We start from the raw sequence: 15,000 nt of genomic DNA, 5'->3' as shown, positions 1-15,000 counted from the left end.
CTTGTTAGAAAATGGCCTATGCATGAAAAAAAAAAATCAGACTGCTTAACCGTCACAAACTTAAGACTTAATAGAATATTGAGAGCGATCAGAAAACGGCTCTCGCTGTTAGTTATGAAAACAGTTGTCTCTTAAAATGAGAATTACAGATCTCTGGGAGCAAGGAGGACAGAATACAATACCATCTCAATGAGGTGAAAAGGATGATTGAAAAGACAGAAGTTTACTTCCGAGTAAGAATCACCAAGTTTCTGAATCAACTTGCAACATCTAATACATGTAATAGCAACCTTCATAACAGGAACTGAGTTATCCTTAAACATGAAAATAAAGTAGACTGCATGAAATCTCAAAGAACTGAGTCATCCTTAAACATGCAAATGAAGTAGACTGCATGAAATCTCAAAGAACTGAGTCATCCTTAAACATGCAAATGAAGTAGACTGCATGAAATCTCAAAGAACTGAGTCATCCTTAAACATGCAAATGAAGTAGACTGCATGAAATCTCAAGGAACTGAGTCATCCTTAAACATTAAAATAAAGTAGACTACATGAAATATCAAAATGATCAAAGGAGTATATAAATAAGCCCTCAAATGCAAAACATGAGTCACGTTATGTAAGCGTTGGTGCCCAAGGAATTCCTGTGTCCTTGGTCAACAAACCGTGAAAACCAAAACTAATTTTAATTCCAATCCCGTCTAACGAAAGAACACCGGAGTTCAACTTTCATTACCTAATGCATACATACAGATGTAAGGCATTACACTGGAGCGATACTCACAATTACACTAATAAATTGTTACTTATGTCTCTTATTACTTGGTAGAAAAAAAGAAGAAATTGCCAGCAATGAAACATATTTTAAGTAAGCTTTTATATATCCAATATTAATAAAAACAGCAACAACAATTTAATTCTGCTATCTTTGACATGGTTGTAAATCATTATTAGTATTTCTAAATGTCTTTTCAGTACTAAAACAGGATAAGAAAAAGAACTATTAAATTGAGCATCACTCTGGTTTTGTAGCGAAGACTTTCAATTCCTTAGCTCCAAATATTACGTTCAAGTTTTGTAAGGTGAAAACGTGGATCGAAAAAAGAAAAGAGTGAACCCCCCACTGTCAAGAAACCCTACAAAAAAAAAAAAAAATTATCCAACGCTTGGGGACAGAAATCGGTTTTAATACAACCGCCAGGTTCTAATCTACAAGCGGACTTACTGTATATGAAAATTAGTATTGTTTACAACCTATATGCAATTGCTGCAAGTAAATATATATCAGTATCATTGAGGCGTCCTAGAAGATTTTAATGTTAAACATATTTTTCAACAGGGTAGCCATTGTGCGTGACAACGGTGTCTCTTTAAGGGGGCAATGCAACAGGGTACTCGTGTTTACCAGAGTATAAACAATAGAATAAGAAATGGAATCATGTACAGGAACTATCACGAGATATAAGGCAAATCTTATACAATTTATATGGTATAAGGTTGATGGACACAATTATTGTCTTCTGGAAATTTTGAGTGGTAACCAAAATAATATGGTCCAAAGAGAATAACTGCCATATGCATTAACATATAATTAAGTCGAATTTGATAGTATGTGTAAAAGACACAAACATAATATACTGTTGATTCATTTTCAGGAGCCGTTTTGGGGATCTTGTAAGGCTTTCGTTAGATTTCAATATGGCATCCAAGTCACGTGACTTGCACTATAAAAGCTATCAAAGTATTGCTTTTAGGTATACAGGTATTATACGGGGGAAAGTAGTTTAAGACCAGTGTGCCAAAACATGTAGTGAGGCCAATACTATTAGTCAGTTGTCGGTTGAAAACAGTAGGAAGAACAAGAATTCAATGACCTTATCTCAAAAGTCTGGTTAAAAATCGCAAGGCTAACACCAAAATGTCCAAACTACCTTCCAGACTGACTTATATCTTTGAATGATTCTGAGAACGTGATAACTTCCAAAGTTTCACTCGTGTACCGAGGAATTTGCTCCAGGGAGGCTAAAGTGACTAGATTTTAATTTATAAGCAAATTTGGAATATGCCATTTCAAACATCAATGGCATCGTTATTGCAGTAAATAAGAAGCTAAGTGGAGTAATGCATTACAAGTTTTTTTGGAAAATATTGGAAATACAAAAAAAATGTACACAGGCTGTCCTTCATAATAAATATAAATAAAAAATCAAACTACTTTTATTCAATAGGTAGCATATTTCTTCATTAATGCAGGGGACAGGGTTTAATATAATAAAAAAAACATAAATCATAACTTCACGTCAGATCAAACCAAGGGAAGATAGCATACATGAAAACTCTACTTAAAGAGTTGCAAATATGTCTACTCGACCTGGAAATATTCTGTTACACCAAATATGAAAACAACTTTCCCTACAAGACGTTCGTAAGCCAAGAAATAGATTCGAAAAATGCCCCATGTTTGGGCACAGCTGATGCACCTGTCTACTGGGAAATTAGCATTCTAAGCGTAAATTTTATGAGTGGAAGCCCCAAACTTTACTCTCATCTTAGTTCAATCTATAAAATATCTACTGAATGATTTCATACATTTACATGACATGGTATGAAGCGAGTCAACTCAAAGACCCGTCTCGGATACCAATTTAGATCCTTAAAGGTTAAACGGTCACTTATGAATGGCCGAGGCAAGGGACAGTGACAATACCCTAGACACTGACCATATATACACACATGATCAGCGCCCAAACTCCCTCTCCACCCAAGCTAGGACCAGGGAGGGTAAGGAAATGACAGGTAGACCTATAGTCTCCCCCAAACCTCATTGCTTAGCTACAAGGATGACATTGTCTCCCCCAGACATCAATGCTTAACTCACAAGGATAAAGAGGTTGCAGTCACTATAAGAACCTATCCAGCTTGAGCGGGACGTTTGGGCGCAGTCGTTTGGGCACCATCTGATTTGGTGCCATCCGAATCATAATCATTACCCTACCCTGAGCGGGACTCTAACCCCAGTCCAGCAGATCGGCAGGCATAACCTTTGCAATAGGTTACCACAACAACGTTTCCATGGTCTACTTTTCATGGGACTGCTGATCATCACTGAACTTTCCACAGTCCATCGTTTGCCGTCTTCCCATGTAATTTCTTATAATAAAACACTGTCTGCACTTCATTCTGGTCAAGGCCCGTCTTCTCCCCAAGCGTATAAGAAATGTTCTTAGCCTTGAGATTGCATAACAAACAAGAGCGGTTTAAACGTACTTCTGATAATAATGATTTTACAGATGCCAGATCATTGTCGGGGAAAATAATCATTATCAAACACTGGACGATAGAATTTGACATGAAAGTTAAATATGACTCAAGATAACCCACGGTTATGTTTGTGGACGATAGAATTGCAAAAAATCCTTAAATTACTTTGATATAGAATGTTATGTCAGTTCGTATTTACTTTACATTTGAACGTTGTTGCTATAACCATCGTTTAAGATTTCACGAGGAATAGCTAAATACAAAGAACTTGCAATCTTCCAGTCTTGCCATATAATTTAGTGGAAAAGTTCCTTTAATTGTGTGGAAACATAAACGAAAAAAATATGTAAGGAAATGATCTGATGGAAAAATACATGGAAAACATACGTAAAAAATAGTCTACAGTATATATATATATATATATATATATATATATATATATATATATATAATATATATATGTATATATATATATATATATATATATATATATATATGTGTGTGTGTGTGTGTGTGTGTGCGCGCGTATGTATTTATACATATACATTTATATGCATATATATGTGTATATATATATATATATATATATATATATATATATATATATATATATATTATATATATGTATATATACATATATACATATATGTATATATATATATATATATATATGTATATATACATATATACATATATGTATATATATAAATATATATATATATATATATATATATATATATATATATATATATATATATATATATATATATATCGTCATCAAATAAGTGCGTACTTGGTTATATGATCCTTTATTTTAAAGAATAGAAATAGGAGATTTTGTAAATTTTCTTCGGACAAACTTGAAACATTAAACATTATTCCGTCTCTCTTTCAAGACAGCAAGTCATCGTTTACGTATGAGAGATTGTTGGGAAAACTTTCTATAACAACCTCCAGCGGAGTAAGGGTGGAAATCACTAGCAATTGGGCTGATGATTGCACTTGTATGAAAAATGAAAACACTATTGGGAAAATTGCAGACTACACTCAACATTCTCGTCCGATTCAGCTGTACGGCGAGTGCAAGTGAGCAGAACGCATTCTTCTTTTTAATTGGGTCATGTTGGAATGGTGACATAACTTTGCATTGAATATGAAATGGTACTGGTAAATAGAGATTACAGAATGACAATTAGCAGACTAAAATGGGATAACTCGCAGCCATCAAGATTTATTCAAGTCAACAAAAATGACTGATAGAATATGATCACGAATCACTCACATCATAACTCGTACCATTTAACGTCAGCTTTTCTTGATTTTTTAAATAGAGAAAATCCTTGAGATGTTAGGTGACGCGAGATAATAAAGTAAAAACAAGAGATGATGATTAATTATCAAAAGGAGACTAAGATTCCAGACCACCCAAATTGAGAGTTAATTTTTCAAGTATGTTTCTTCTTTCTTTAAAACCACATTAATTCGTATCTTGATGTAAAAAATTGCAGAAAATTAAACAGATAAGCTTCAGAGAATGAAAAAGATAGGTTTCAAAAATTGAAACATGTTTCAAAGAATGAAACTTATAAAGTTTTAGAAAATAAAACATGAAAGTTACAGAAAATGAAATATGAAAGTCTCAAGAAAATTAAATACGAAAGTTTCATGAAATTAGACATGAAAGTTTCAGAAAATGAACCATGAAAGTTTCAGAAAATTAACAAGAAATTTTCAGAAAATGAAACATGAATATTTAAAAAAAAATGAAGAAAGAGCGTTCAAAAAATAAAAATGTAATTATCCAAGAAACTGTACCATTTCACTAATGAGCATATCATTTGGAGCAACCGTGCCCACCAAAACTTTCAGCCAGACTATGATCAAAATCTAAATCTATATACTTTTAGATTCTGGCCTTCAGACCAGTCTGGTTATGTCAAGACAGACGTCAAATTTCGGAATACTTCCAAGAAATTGGATCGTGACCTCACCAGTAAGCCATGGAATCTAGATTCGAAACACGCCCCATGTTTGGGTACAGCTGGTGCACCTGTCTACTGGGGTATTAGCATTCTAAGCGTAAAGTTAAAGAGTGAAAGCACCTACGTTACATTCATCTTAGTTCAATCTATAAAAATATGCTACTGACTGATTTCATAAGAGGTACACGACATGGATGAAGTGAGCCTATCAATGGGTCTTTAGAGAAAAATATACTGACTGACAGGGGAATATAATCGACTTTATTATAGGGGAGATTGCAACCGAACTTAGTTTTAAGTCTATTTATATACCATATACTATATTTATAGGTAGGAACTTAAGTACATAGAAAGAGCAACTACCTTGTTCTTTCTATTACCATACAGACATATCCGTAGGGAAAAAGCGAAAATACTGCCAGACACAGGTGGTAAAATCAAGACAAAAAAACACCGGAGAAGGCCACAAAAAGTCTGTCTTCTCGGAAGGTTTGAATTGACTTTGACCTGAACTTTTCGAGGCCACTAAATGTTCTGAAGTTCAACAAGGTAACGACAAGAATAATTTTTTATGAAAATACTCACTTTACAGTAGGTTACCAGCAAATACATAGCAAATTTTGGAAGACTGTGTTGAAAAGATTCTCGGCACAGACAGACAGTAATGCGTTTGGTTAAAACTAACACAGAAGGATAAATTAACTCCCAAACCGCTAAATATTAATGTTACAATTTTCTTGGGCTTTTGAACTGCCATATTTGAATAAAGAAAATTGTGCAAACCTTGCGACGCGACCCATTAAAGACCTTAATCCATATCCTCTAAAAGTTACTCTTGAAAACTTGCAGTTCAACTAAAGGATATTAAAACATGTATTCAATATTTGATGATGTTCAATAAAATACACCCACTTCTTTGAGCATTTCTTCATAAACTAATTTCAATTATTATATATTAAAATTCCTCTCCTTTACAAAGCGGTCTTAAATCCTCCCTTTGCCTTAAATTAATCTTAATCGCCATTAAATCTTGAAAACAAATCCACACGCACTATATCTTTGGTACAAATTTTAAAAACATTCTCAATATTCATTCTTTCCAAAAATAAATAAAAAAAAACAGCTTATTTGGATGTTATTCCTTTAACATCCAAGTCTCGTTGCTGGAGCGTGGCCAACTGGATTCCAACCTTAAACTTATCTTGACCTTTAATGGTTCCATATGAAGGTTAAGTGACCGGAGACTACACCATAGTAGCTCGAACTTTGTTTCTTGGAGGAATAAGATATAACAAATTCTATCATCAGATATGTTGTGTTTTTTTCCGCTACTCCGTGGTAGACAGAATGGAATTTTTGGACGAAATAGATTTTCAGTTAATATAGTAGTAAATACTATTTTTCCACATGTATTCTATGAAATTCCCTTTGCTTTCAAGCTAGTTTCTACGCTTCATTCCCGCCTTATTTCATTAAAAAAAAAAAAAAGTCTCAAAACTTAGGACAGCTACCGAAATCAGAGAAATATTATACATTTTTAAAGTAATTTGTATTTTTCCTAACTATACAAACCTGAATCATTTAATATATCTCAGGTTTGTAATCGTGCAGGAACAAATAATAATGATTTCCAAGTATTGTTCAAATTAAACCAGTCAAACTCTAATCATACAAAAATAGAGTTAGAGAAATTGATACTGTACAGTAACACTCGAGTAATACACATAAGATCACTACAGACTGGAAGTTCTATTTCGACGTTTTGCCAGCGGCTTTTAGCCGGTATTCCTTGACCTCTCCGAATTGCAAAGTGATATTTGGGAAACGAGATTTTTCTCTTTCGCATGAGTGTTTTTGTGATTTTATTTTTATTTTAATTCTAATGACCTGCGTATTTTATTTTCATTCTAATGACCTGCGTATTTTATTATTTTATTTTCAGTCTAATGACCTGCGTGTTTTATTATTTTATTTTATTTTCATTCTAATGACCTGCGTGTTTTATTATTTTACTTTATTTTCATTCTAATGACCTGCGTGTTTTATTATTTTATTTTCATTCTAATGACCTGCGTGTTTTATTATTTTATTTTATTTTCATTCGAATGACCTGCGTGTTTCATTATTTTATTTTATTTTTATTCTAATGGCCTGCGTGTTTTATTATTTTATTTCATTTTCATTCTAATGGCCTGCGTGTTTTATTATACGACGTTAAATTAATGCTTTTGGGCATTATTCAGACCATGGAATTTTCGGCTACATAGCAAGAGAGGCTTCTTGTTACTTACATTCCCAAAAAAATTACGAGTCTCGTGCCTCGCAAAAATTAGAGGTGGTAGCAAAACACTAATAGATGGTTAACCTTTTATAAATAAATAATCTTAGGTTATGATATCTCCTTGAATATCTTAATTGCGGAAACTGAAATTCTTAAGATCCACATGGGAGAGAGAGAGAGAGAGAGAGAGAGAGAGAGAGAGAGAGAGAGAGAGAGAGAGAGAGAGAGAGAGAGGAGAGAGAGAGAGAGAGAGAGAGAGAGTGAGTTACATTGCTACCGTATCCTCCAAACGAATCTTCTACCTAAATATAATTTCTGGAACACACAAAAAAAAAAAAAAAAAAAAAAAAAAAAGACGTTCTTGAAAGGATTAGCCTCATCCTGCATCAGTCAGTGCTGCCAAAATCAATGAAATTCGAGTCACGAAAGACTCACGAACAATGAAGCGTTTTCCAAAAATACATGAAGTTCAACTTGACTTTTCAAAACAATGAAACGAAACAGTTATGCAGTGATCACGTGACTTAATCCTTGCGCTTCTAATTATATGAAGGTCAAACTTTTAATATAAAAATCACCCTAAAGCGAAGGGTACGCAGATACCGACCAAATGGTGATGCAGTGGAGGCGTTATTTCAGAAATTAACAAGATGAATGTAATCTTTTGAGGTGATCGAGTCTTTAAAACGAAAAATAAATTTCTTGGGTACAATTTTCAGCTCCTTGGATTCTAATGTTTCTTTTGTTCGACTTTTATCACCTTATCTAAGTAATAAAATATAATATAACTTAGTAGTAGGTTGGCCAGGGTACCAGCCACCAGTTGAGATACTACCGCTAGGGAGTTATTGGGTCCTTTGACTGGCCAGACAGTACTACATTGGATCCCTATCTCTGGTTATGGCTCATTTTGTCTTTGCCAACACACACAACGAATAGCATGGCTATTCTTTCCACATTCTCCTCTGTCCTCACACACCTGACACCAATGGGAATATCAAAAATAATTTCTTTGCACAAGGGGTTAACTACTGCAATGTAATTGTGACTACTTTCCTCTTGCTAAGGGTAGAAAGAGACTTTATCTATGGTAAGCTGCTCTTTTAAGAGGGCACTCCAAAATCAAACAATTGTTCTCTGGTCTTGGGTAGTGCCATAGCCTCTGTACCATCGCCTTCCACTGTCTTAGATTAGAGTTCTCATGCTTGAGGGTACACTTGGGCACGCTGTTCTATCTTATTTCTCTTCCTCTTGTTTGTTTTGAAATTTTTATAGTTTAAATATAAAAAACCTAATTTAATCTTGTTACTGTTAAAATATTTTATTTTCGTTTTTTTATTACTTCTATTGTAGCTTATTTATTTCCTAATTTCCTTTCCTCATTAGGCTACTTTTCCCTGTTGAAGCCCTTGGGCTTATAGCATCTTGCTATTCCAACTTGTGTTTGTAATAATAATAATAATAATAATAATAATAATAATAATAATAATAATAATAATAATAATGACAATGATAATAATAACAATATTAATAATAATAATATTAATAATAATAATAATAATAAATAATAATAATAATCATAATAATAATAATAGCGGTAAAAAAATACCTGAAATATTCAATGGGGAAAAGATGACATGGTCATCAAGCGAATTTTTAAAGTAATTCTATCAAGATAAGTAATCTTCAGAGCTGCGATAATAACACTTATTCCAAAGGAAGAAAAGTCGCCTCATTCGTGAGACTGATTAGGTTCGACTCTCGGGTGAACCCGAGCGCTATAAAAACGTTACATTACAGCCTATATTGACCCAAGCAGTAGACCGTGGATTCATTTATAATCGACTATAACGGGCCACCCTGCGAAAAAAGTGTGGAAAGGGTGTATGTATGTATATACCATATATATATATATATATATATATATATATATATATATATATATATATATATATATATATTATATACATCTATATATATATATTATATATATATATATATATTATATATATATATATATATATATATATATATATACACACATCTATATATATATATATATATATATATATATATATATATATATATATATTATATATATATATATATATAGTATGTAATTGCAGTGATATATATATATATATATAATATATATATATATATATATATATATATATATATATATATATATATAACTGCAGGTACATACAAACGCTTATATGTGACCAAACTGCCATTTAAATATAAGAAATAACATCTCAACCTTGCAAATTTTATCGCAGCACTTCAATTCATAGATTCCACGCTACGTAAAACACAAAAACACGCCATTTCATTCAACCAACACCAATGTCTGACGTGCCTTCCTTACTACATTATAAAGAACTTGAATGTTCTTGGAGAGACTTACCTATTCCTAAGGATGTGAAGAATGTGGTGAGGTGGAGCAGTAGGCCCGAGAGCATCCTCACACCACCTGTTGGGAAAAAAGGTAAACAAGTGACATTAGAATGGTAGATCCGTAAAAAAACTGAAAGCACAAAATCACACTTATATAAATGATTCATTCCTGATTCGTTGAATAAGTCGCATATATTCAAATGATTCATTCCTGATTCAGTTTCCATATCTACTAATAATTAATTCCTGATACGTTTCCAGAGGCTTAACAATGTTTCATACTTTATAGGGAGGTAATGACAATTACCATAGCCTCCCTTTCGTGTTTTTGTCTGATCCTAAAAAAATTGCATGAATTCAACAAAAACAATAATAACAACAACAACAACAACAACAACAACAACAACACTGACGCAAAAGAGAAGAACAGCTGTGAGTTATCCAAGTTCCAGTTCAAGCTTCCAAAAATTAATTCGTCCATCATATGGGCGTGTTTATTTTTGGGAAGTTAAGATTATATTTTCTTGAGACACATTTACTTCCAATTGTGGAAGAACCATCAAATATATTAAGAGTGATAACGCAACAATAAAAATGAAGTCTTAAGAAATAGAAAATTAAAACTTGTGAAAAAAAAAAAATTGCGGTGCCAAATAAAATTTACTTGTTATTGTTGATCTAAGGTATAACATTCCCTTTACAAAAAACTTAGTAATGGTTTTCTATATTTATTACCTACTCAGTCAAATTGCTGAGAAAATAAACATGAAAAGGTACAACAGATAGGGAAAAGTTACAAGACGACCCTATTTGTGTTGGTGGTTCACCCCAGAGAGAGAGAGAGAGAGAGAGAGAGAGAGAGAGAGAGAGAGAGAGAGAGAGAGAGAGAGAAATATTACCACTTTTTATGAGATTTAGATGACATACGAATACAAATTTAAATCCAACGTCAAGTAATTTAATGGGGGGTAATGGAGACTTCATGACATTGTATTGACTAAGATACAAAAATGTTTACACTGTAGCTTTATTTTCAATCACGATATTGACGATGACTTCTAGATGAACTTAAATTTTTTCCTGATGCCATCTAGCCGTAAAATCGAGAATAGAATGAATCCAAAATTTATTTTTCATTTCAGCCAAATTGTTATACACTAAAAGATGAGGCAATCTTAATTTTATGGGTATTATTAAACATAATTACGTAGATAAAATAAAGAATTTCCTTCGTATTCTCCAAGATTCACAATATAAGATTTTTTTTTATTAAACTTAGAATCACCTTGACATTTCTCGTTATTTGTGTAGAAAATAACAGTTCTCATCAAAGCGTCCCTTCATTATTATTCATACACAGTCGAATATGAACATGTTATGTATAAATGATTAGCATTCAAGTCCAAGGGCTTTTACATAAACAAAATTTCACCTTACATACCAAAACTATAGACAACATCTAACCCAGCAAGATTGCTTTTTAGAATTCCGAAATCTAAAAAGCAAAAATATAAAGCAATAAATAATGTTATTAATATTACAATCCCTCATAACAAGTGAAGAAATAGTTGAGAATTTTCGTTTTTATATTCAAAAGTAAACGGATACAGGATTGCAACTTGTTTTAATGAGAGAGAGAGAGAGAGAGAGAGAGAGAGAGAGAGAGAGGAGAGAGAGAGGAGAGAGAGAGAGAGAGAGGAGAGAGAGAGAGAGAGTTAGTTTCGTAGTTGATCTTGAACTTGTTTGTAGACCAAAACAGTGTAAAAACGTTGCGAGGGAATTTTGAACTAATGGAACCTTCGGGTCCGGAATCATAAAGCTGTACAAAATGACAAAATGAAAAACATTACTCCAACGACACACAAATAAAATATTCATTGCTACCAAGGCTACTGTGCCTGTCAGTTCCATACCATCTAAGAAGAAACGTTCAGAATGCACAAAACAGATCCCAGATCAAGCGTAAACTATGTGGCACACTAACCACAAAGCTTCTCGATGACACACAACACTTGCCATTTATGCAGAATAGAAGCCAGGTAGGACTTGTTTCTCGTGTCTTGGTAATCAGCCACAGAAGCTATTCGGCACAAGGTCACCCTCGATTCACGATGCAGCAGAGAAAGCTACTAAAAACAAGTCACCCTTATGGGGCTAGGTGAGTCTGACGAGGCACTAAAAAAATATTTAACGGGAGGAGGATAGAACCAGTATTTTGGTCTTCACTAACACCGAATAAAATATCGAACTTTCCTACTAGTTGAATAAAAGACCTTGTCGAAATAAGTTTTACGAAACTATAGGTGACACTATTGGAAAATAAAGGAGGCGACCCAGTCAGTCCTAGCTGGCTAGCGAGTACAACGTCTCGGAAGGTCAGGTCCAAACTGGAATCGTACAAGTCAAGGTCGAATTCCTGGCTTATGTTTCAAAGGTTTTTTTTTTTATTTGTGGGTAAATTTACTGGAGTACGTCTCTCTCAAGACTATGATCACACGAGAATTAGAATTCCTGGTGAACGAGATCCTAAGGTCAACCACTGGATAAAGCGGTCAATGATGATATCCTAAATATCCACATCAGGTGCTGGCAGTAGTCAATCAGAATTGGCAATCATATTACAAACCCCTGGTAGTACATGGGCGAGAGAGAGAGAGAGAGAGAGAGAGAGAGAGAGAGAGAGAGAGAGAGAGAGAGAGAGTCTTCTAATAAGAGGAATACGCTCAGCAGCAGAAAACGTGGACCAGGGGATAAGGTCGTCCACTATACTCACCACTGGGCATAGTTTCAGCCTTGGCCACAATATGGCAGAACGCCGAGACCAGTAGTAATATTATATGACTTTTCCACAAGAAGAAGAGGCGAAAGAAGAAAGCTGCAAACGTAAGTACACATGACATAAAAGCGACCTGACACCACTCTAGCAGACACTGGGTCTAAGGTCACGCACACGAGCTCTGTGATTAATAGTTGCAAATACATCAATATATATAGACATAAAACTAAAAAAAAGGGCAGAACAGTTTACACAGGGGAGCTTCAAGTATATGCTATTTTATTACCTAAAAATAGAAATATCAAAGAGGCTAAGCACCAACATTAAAAAAAATATATATATATATATTTTTGCAGCTGTTAAGTCACTAAAACCACACACACAAAAGTTAAAAAAAAAAAACAAATTAAAAAAAATAAAAACTTGCAACCCAATGACCTCCAAACAAAAACTAAAATGCTTCTCGAAGATTAAAACGATGCATTTCATCCCTCGGCCGTTTCAGCATCCACAGTAGTGTATAAAGGGGAGGGGGGAGGGGGTAGGGAGTGACTGGGTGTGGTGAGGTTTGAGAATCACATGTAAAACCGGATTTGGCTCTCCGTGATTCAGCGAAACCAAAGAGGCTGAATATGTGCCACTTCAATTATCTTAAGCCAGGTCATACTTGCAAGAAATTGAGTTATTCCATCAACCATGAAAAATTGCACACACTCACTGAGATACAAACTCACTATTTTTTTCTGAATATTTTTTTCACGATTCGATAAACGGTTTTTTGAGTTGTTTCCAATAACCTTTGGGTGCTCTGGTGCTCGTAAATTTTCTAACTGTGTCATGTAATAATTATTCAAATATATTATTATAGCTCAGACGTAACACAGAAATGGGTAATTAATATATGAATGGCGCAACATCTAAGATTTATTAGTGTATTTATGTATATATGTATGTATGTATGTGTATATATACATATATATATATATATATATATATATATATATATATATAATATATATATATATATATATTATATATATATACACATATATACATATATATATATATATATATATATATATATATATATATATATATATATATATATATATATATATATACATATATATACATATATATATATATATATATATATATATATATATATATATATATATATATATATACAACTAATATTTCAAGTTTTATTCAATCATGTAAGATAATAGTTAATTATGATAAATCCTTTGAAATGCCAAAAACAATACCTTTACTTATTACTCCTAAAATGAAAAAGAAAGGGTTTTCATTTACAAAACATATAAATGAAGCAAAGAGTTATCACAATTTAATATGAAGTAAATGGTACGAGAAATTAAAAACTCGACACTGTCAGAAGAAAATTTTTACAATTCTTCAGCAACCCAAAAATTATTATTAATAACATATATATATATATATATATATATATATATATATATATATATATATATATATACATATACATACATACATGTATATACATATACATACATACAGTATATATATATACATACATACATACATACATATATATATATATATATATATATATATATATATATATATATATATATATATATATATATATATATACATATAGGCTACATACAACAACCACTAGGCCCTAAAACACCAGAGTCCTATTTGATATATCCTTACTTATAATATGATACAGCACCATGTTTGCCAAACACCACCGAGGTAGAGAGCAAAAGGAAGGAAGAGGGAGGTCTAAGTCGGTCCGTCCGCACTTCTCACCTCCCAAAGCAACACTGATGTTGTCCGGCCGTCGGGGCTGGGTCATATGTGAGAGAGCATGAAGTTCTACCTTGAAAACAGGAACCAGGAAGGCGACTCGGTTTTTTTTTATTTTCCTTTTTTTCTTTAATTGTATTTCCTCAGGTTTATATTGCATTTTAATAGAACATTTAGAAATAGGAAATTTGTTGTATAATGATTCTACAGTATGGCTCTATCATCAGGAATGTGAGTTGAGCAGTTTATTATCAATTTGTTTTCTTATAACTTTACAGTACCACTTATCTCCATTAAGTCTGTGGTACGATATTACCTAACGTGGACTGCTTATTGGTTTTGAACGTTTATTTATTGTAAATATCCAAATTTACATAAGCGATTCATCAAACATTATGAAATCACAAACTGTATTATTCGACTCAATGATCTTACAAAAACACAAATACGTAACTATGTACTGTAAACATATGACGCGCAACTAAGATACGTAAATGCATA

At 32.8% G+C, this 15,000-nt stretch overlaps 1 protein-coding gene across 4 annotated transcripts in view; it reads right to left on the bottom strand.

The window, feature by feature from the left end:
• LOC137627750 (sphingomyelin phosphodiesterase-like) overlaps positions 1-15,000 on the bottom strand; it is a 270,093-nt gene that overhangs the window by 51,235 nt on the left and 203,858 nt on the right. For 2 of the 4 annotated variants that reach the window (XM_068359024.1, XM_068359026.1), the window contains exons 1-2: positions 14,404-14,531; positions 9,937-10,002 (exon numbers count right to left, since the gene is read on the bottom strand). In XM_068359024.1, coding sequence (XP_068215125.1) covers positions 9,937-10,002; positions 14,404-14,425 — 88 coding nt within the window. In that variant the 5' untranslated portion in view covers positions 14,426-14,531. Of the gene's footprint in view, positions 1-9,936; positions 10,003-14,403; positions 14,532-15,000 lie in introns of those variants that run through there. The other 2 variants (XM_068359027.1, XM_068359028.1) reach the window with 1 other exon arrangement.

The sequence above is a fragment of the Palaemon carinicauda genome, chromosome 35 (assembly GCF_036898095.1).
Source record: "Palaemon carinicauda isolate YSFRI2023 chromosome 35, ASM3689809v2, whole genome shotgun sequence".
Taxonomy (NCBI): Eukaryota; Metazoa; Arthropoda; class Malacostraca; order Decapoda; family Palaemonidae; genus Palaemon; species Palaemon carinicauda.
This window is presented reverse-complemented; position numbering and strand designations above follow the sequence as displayed.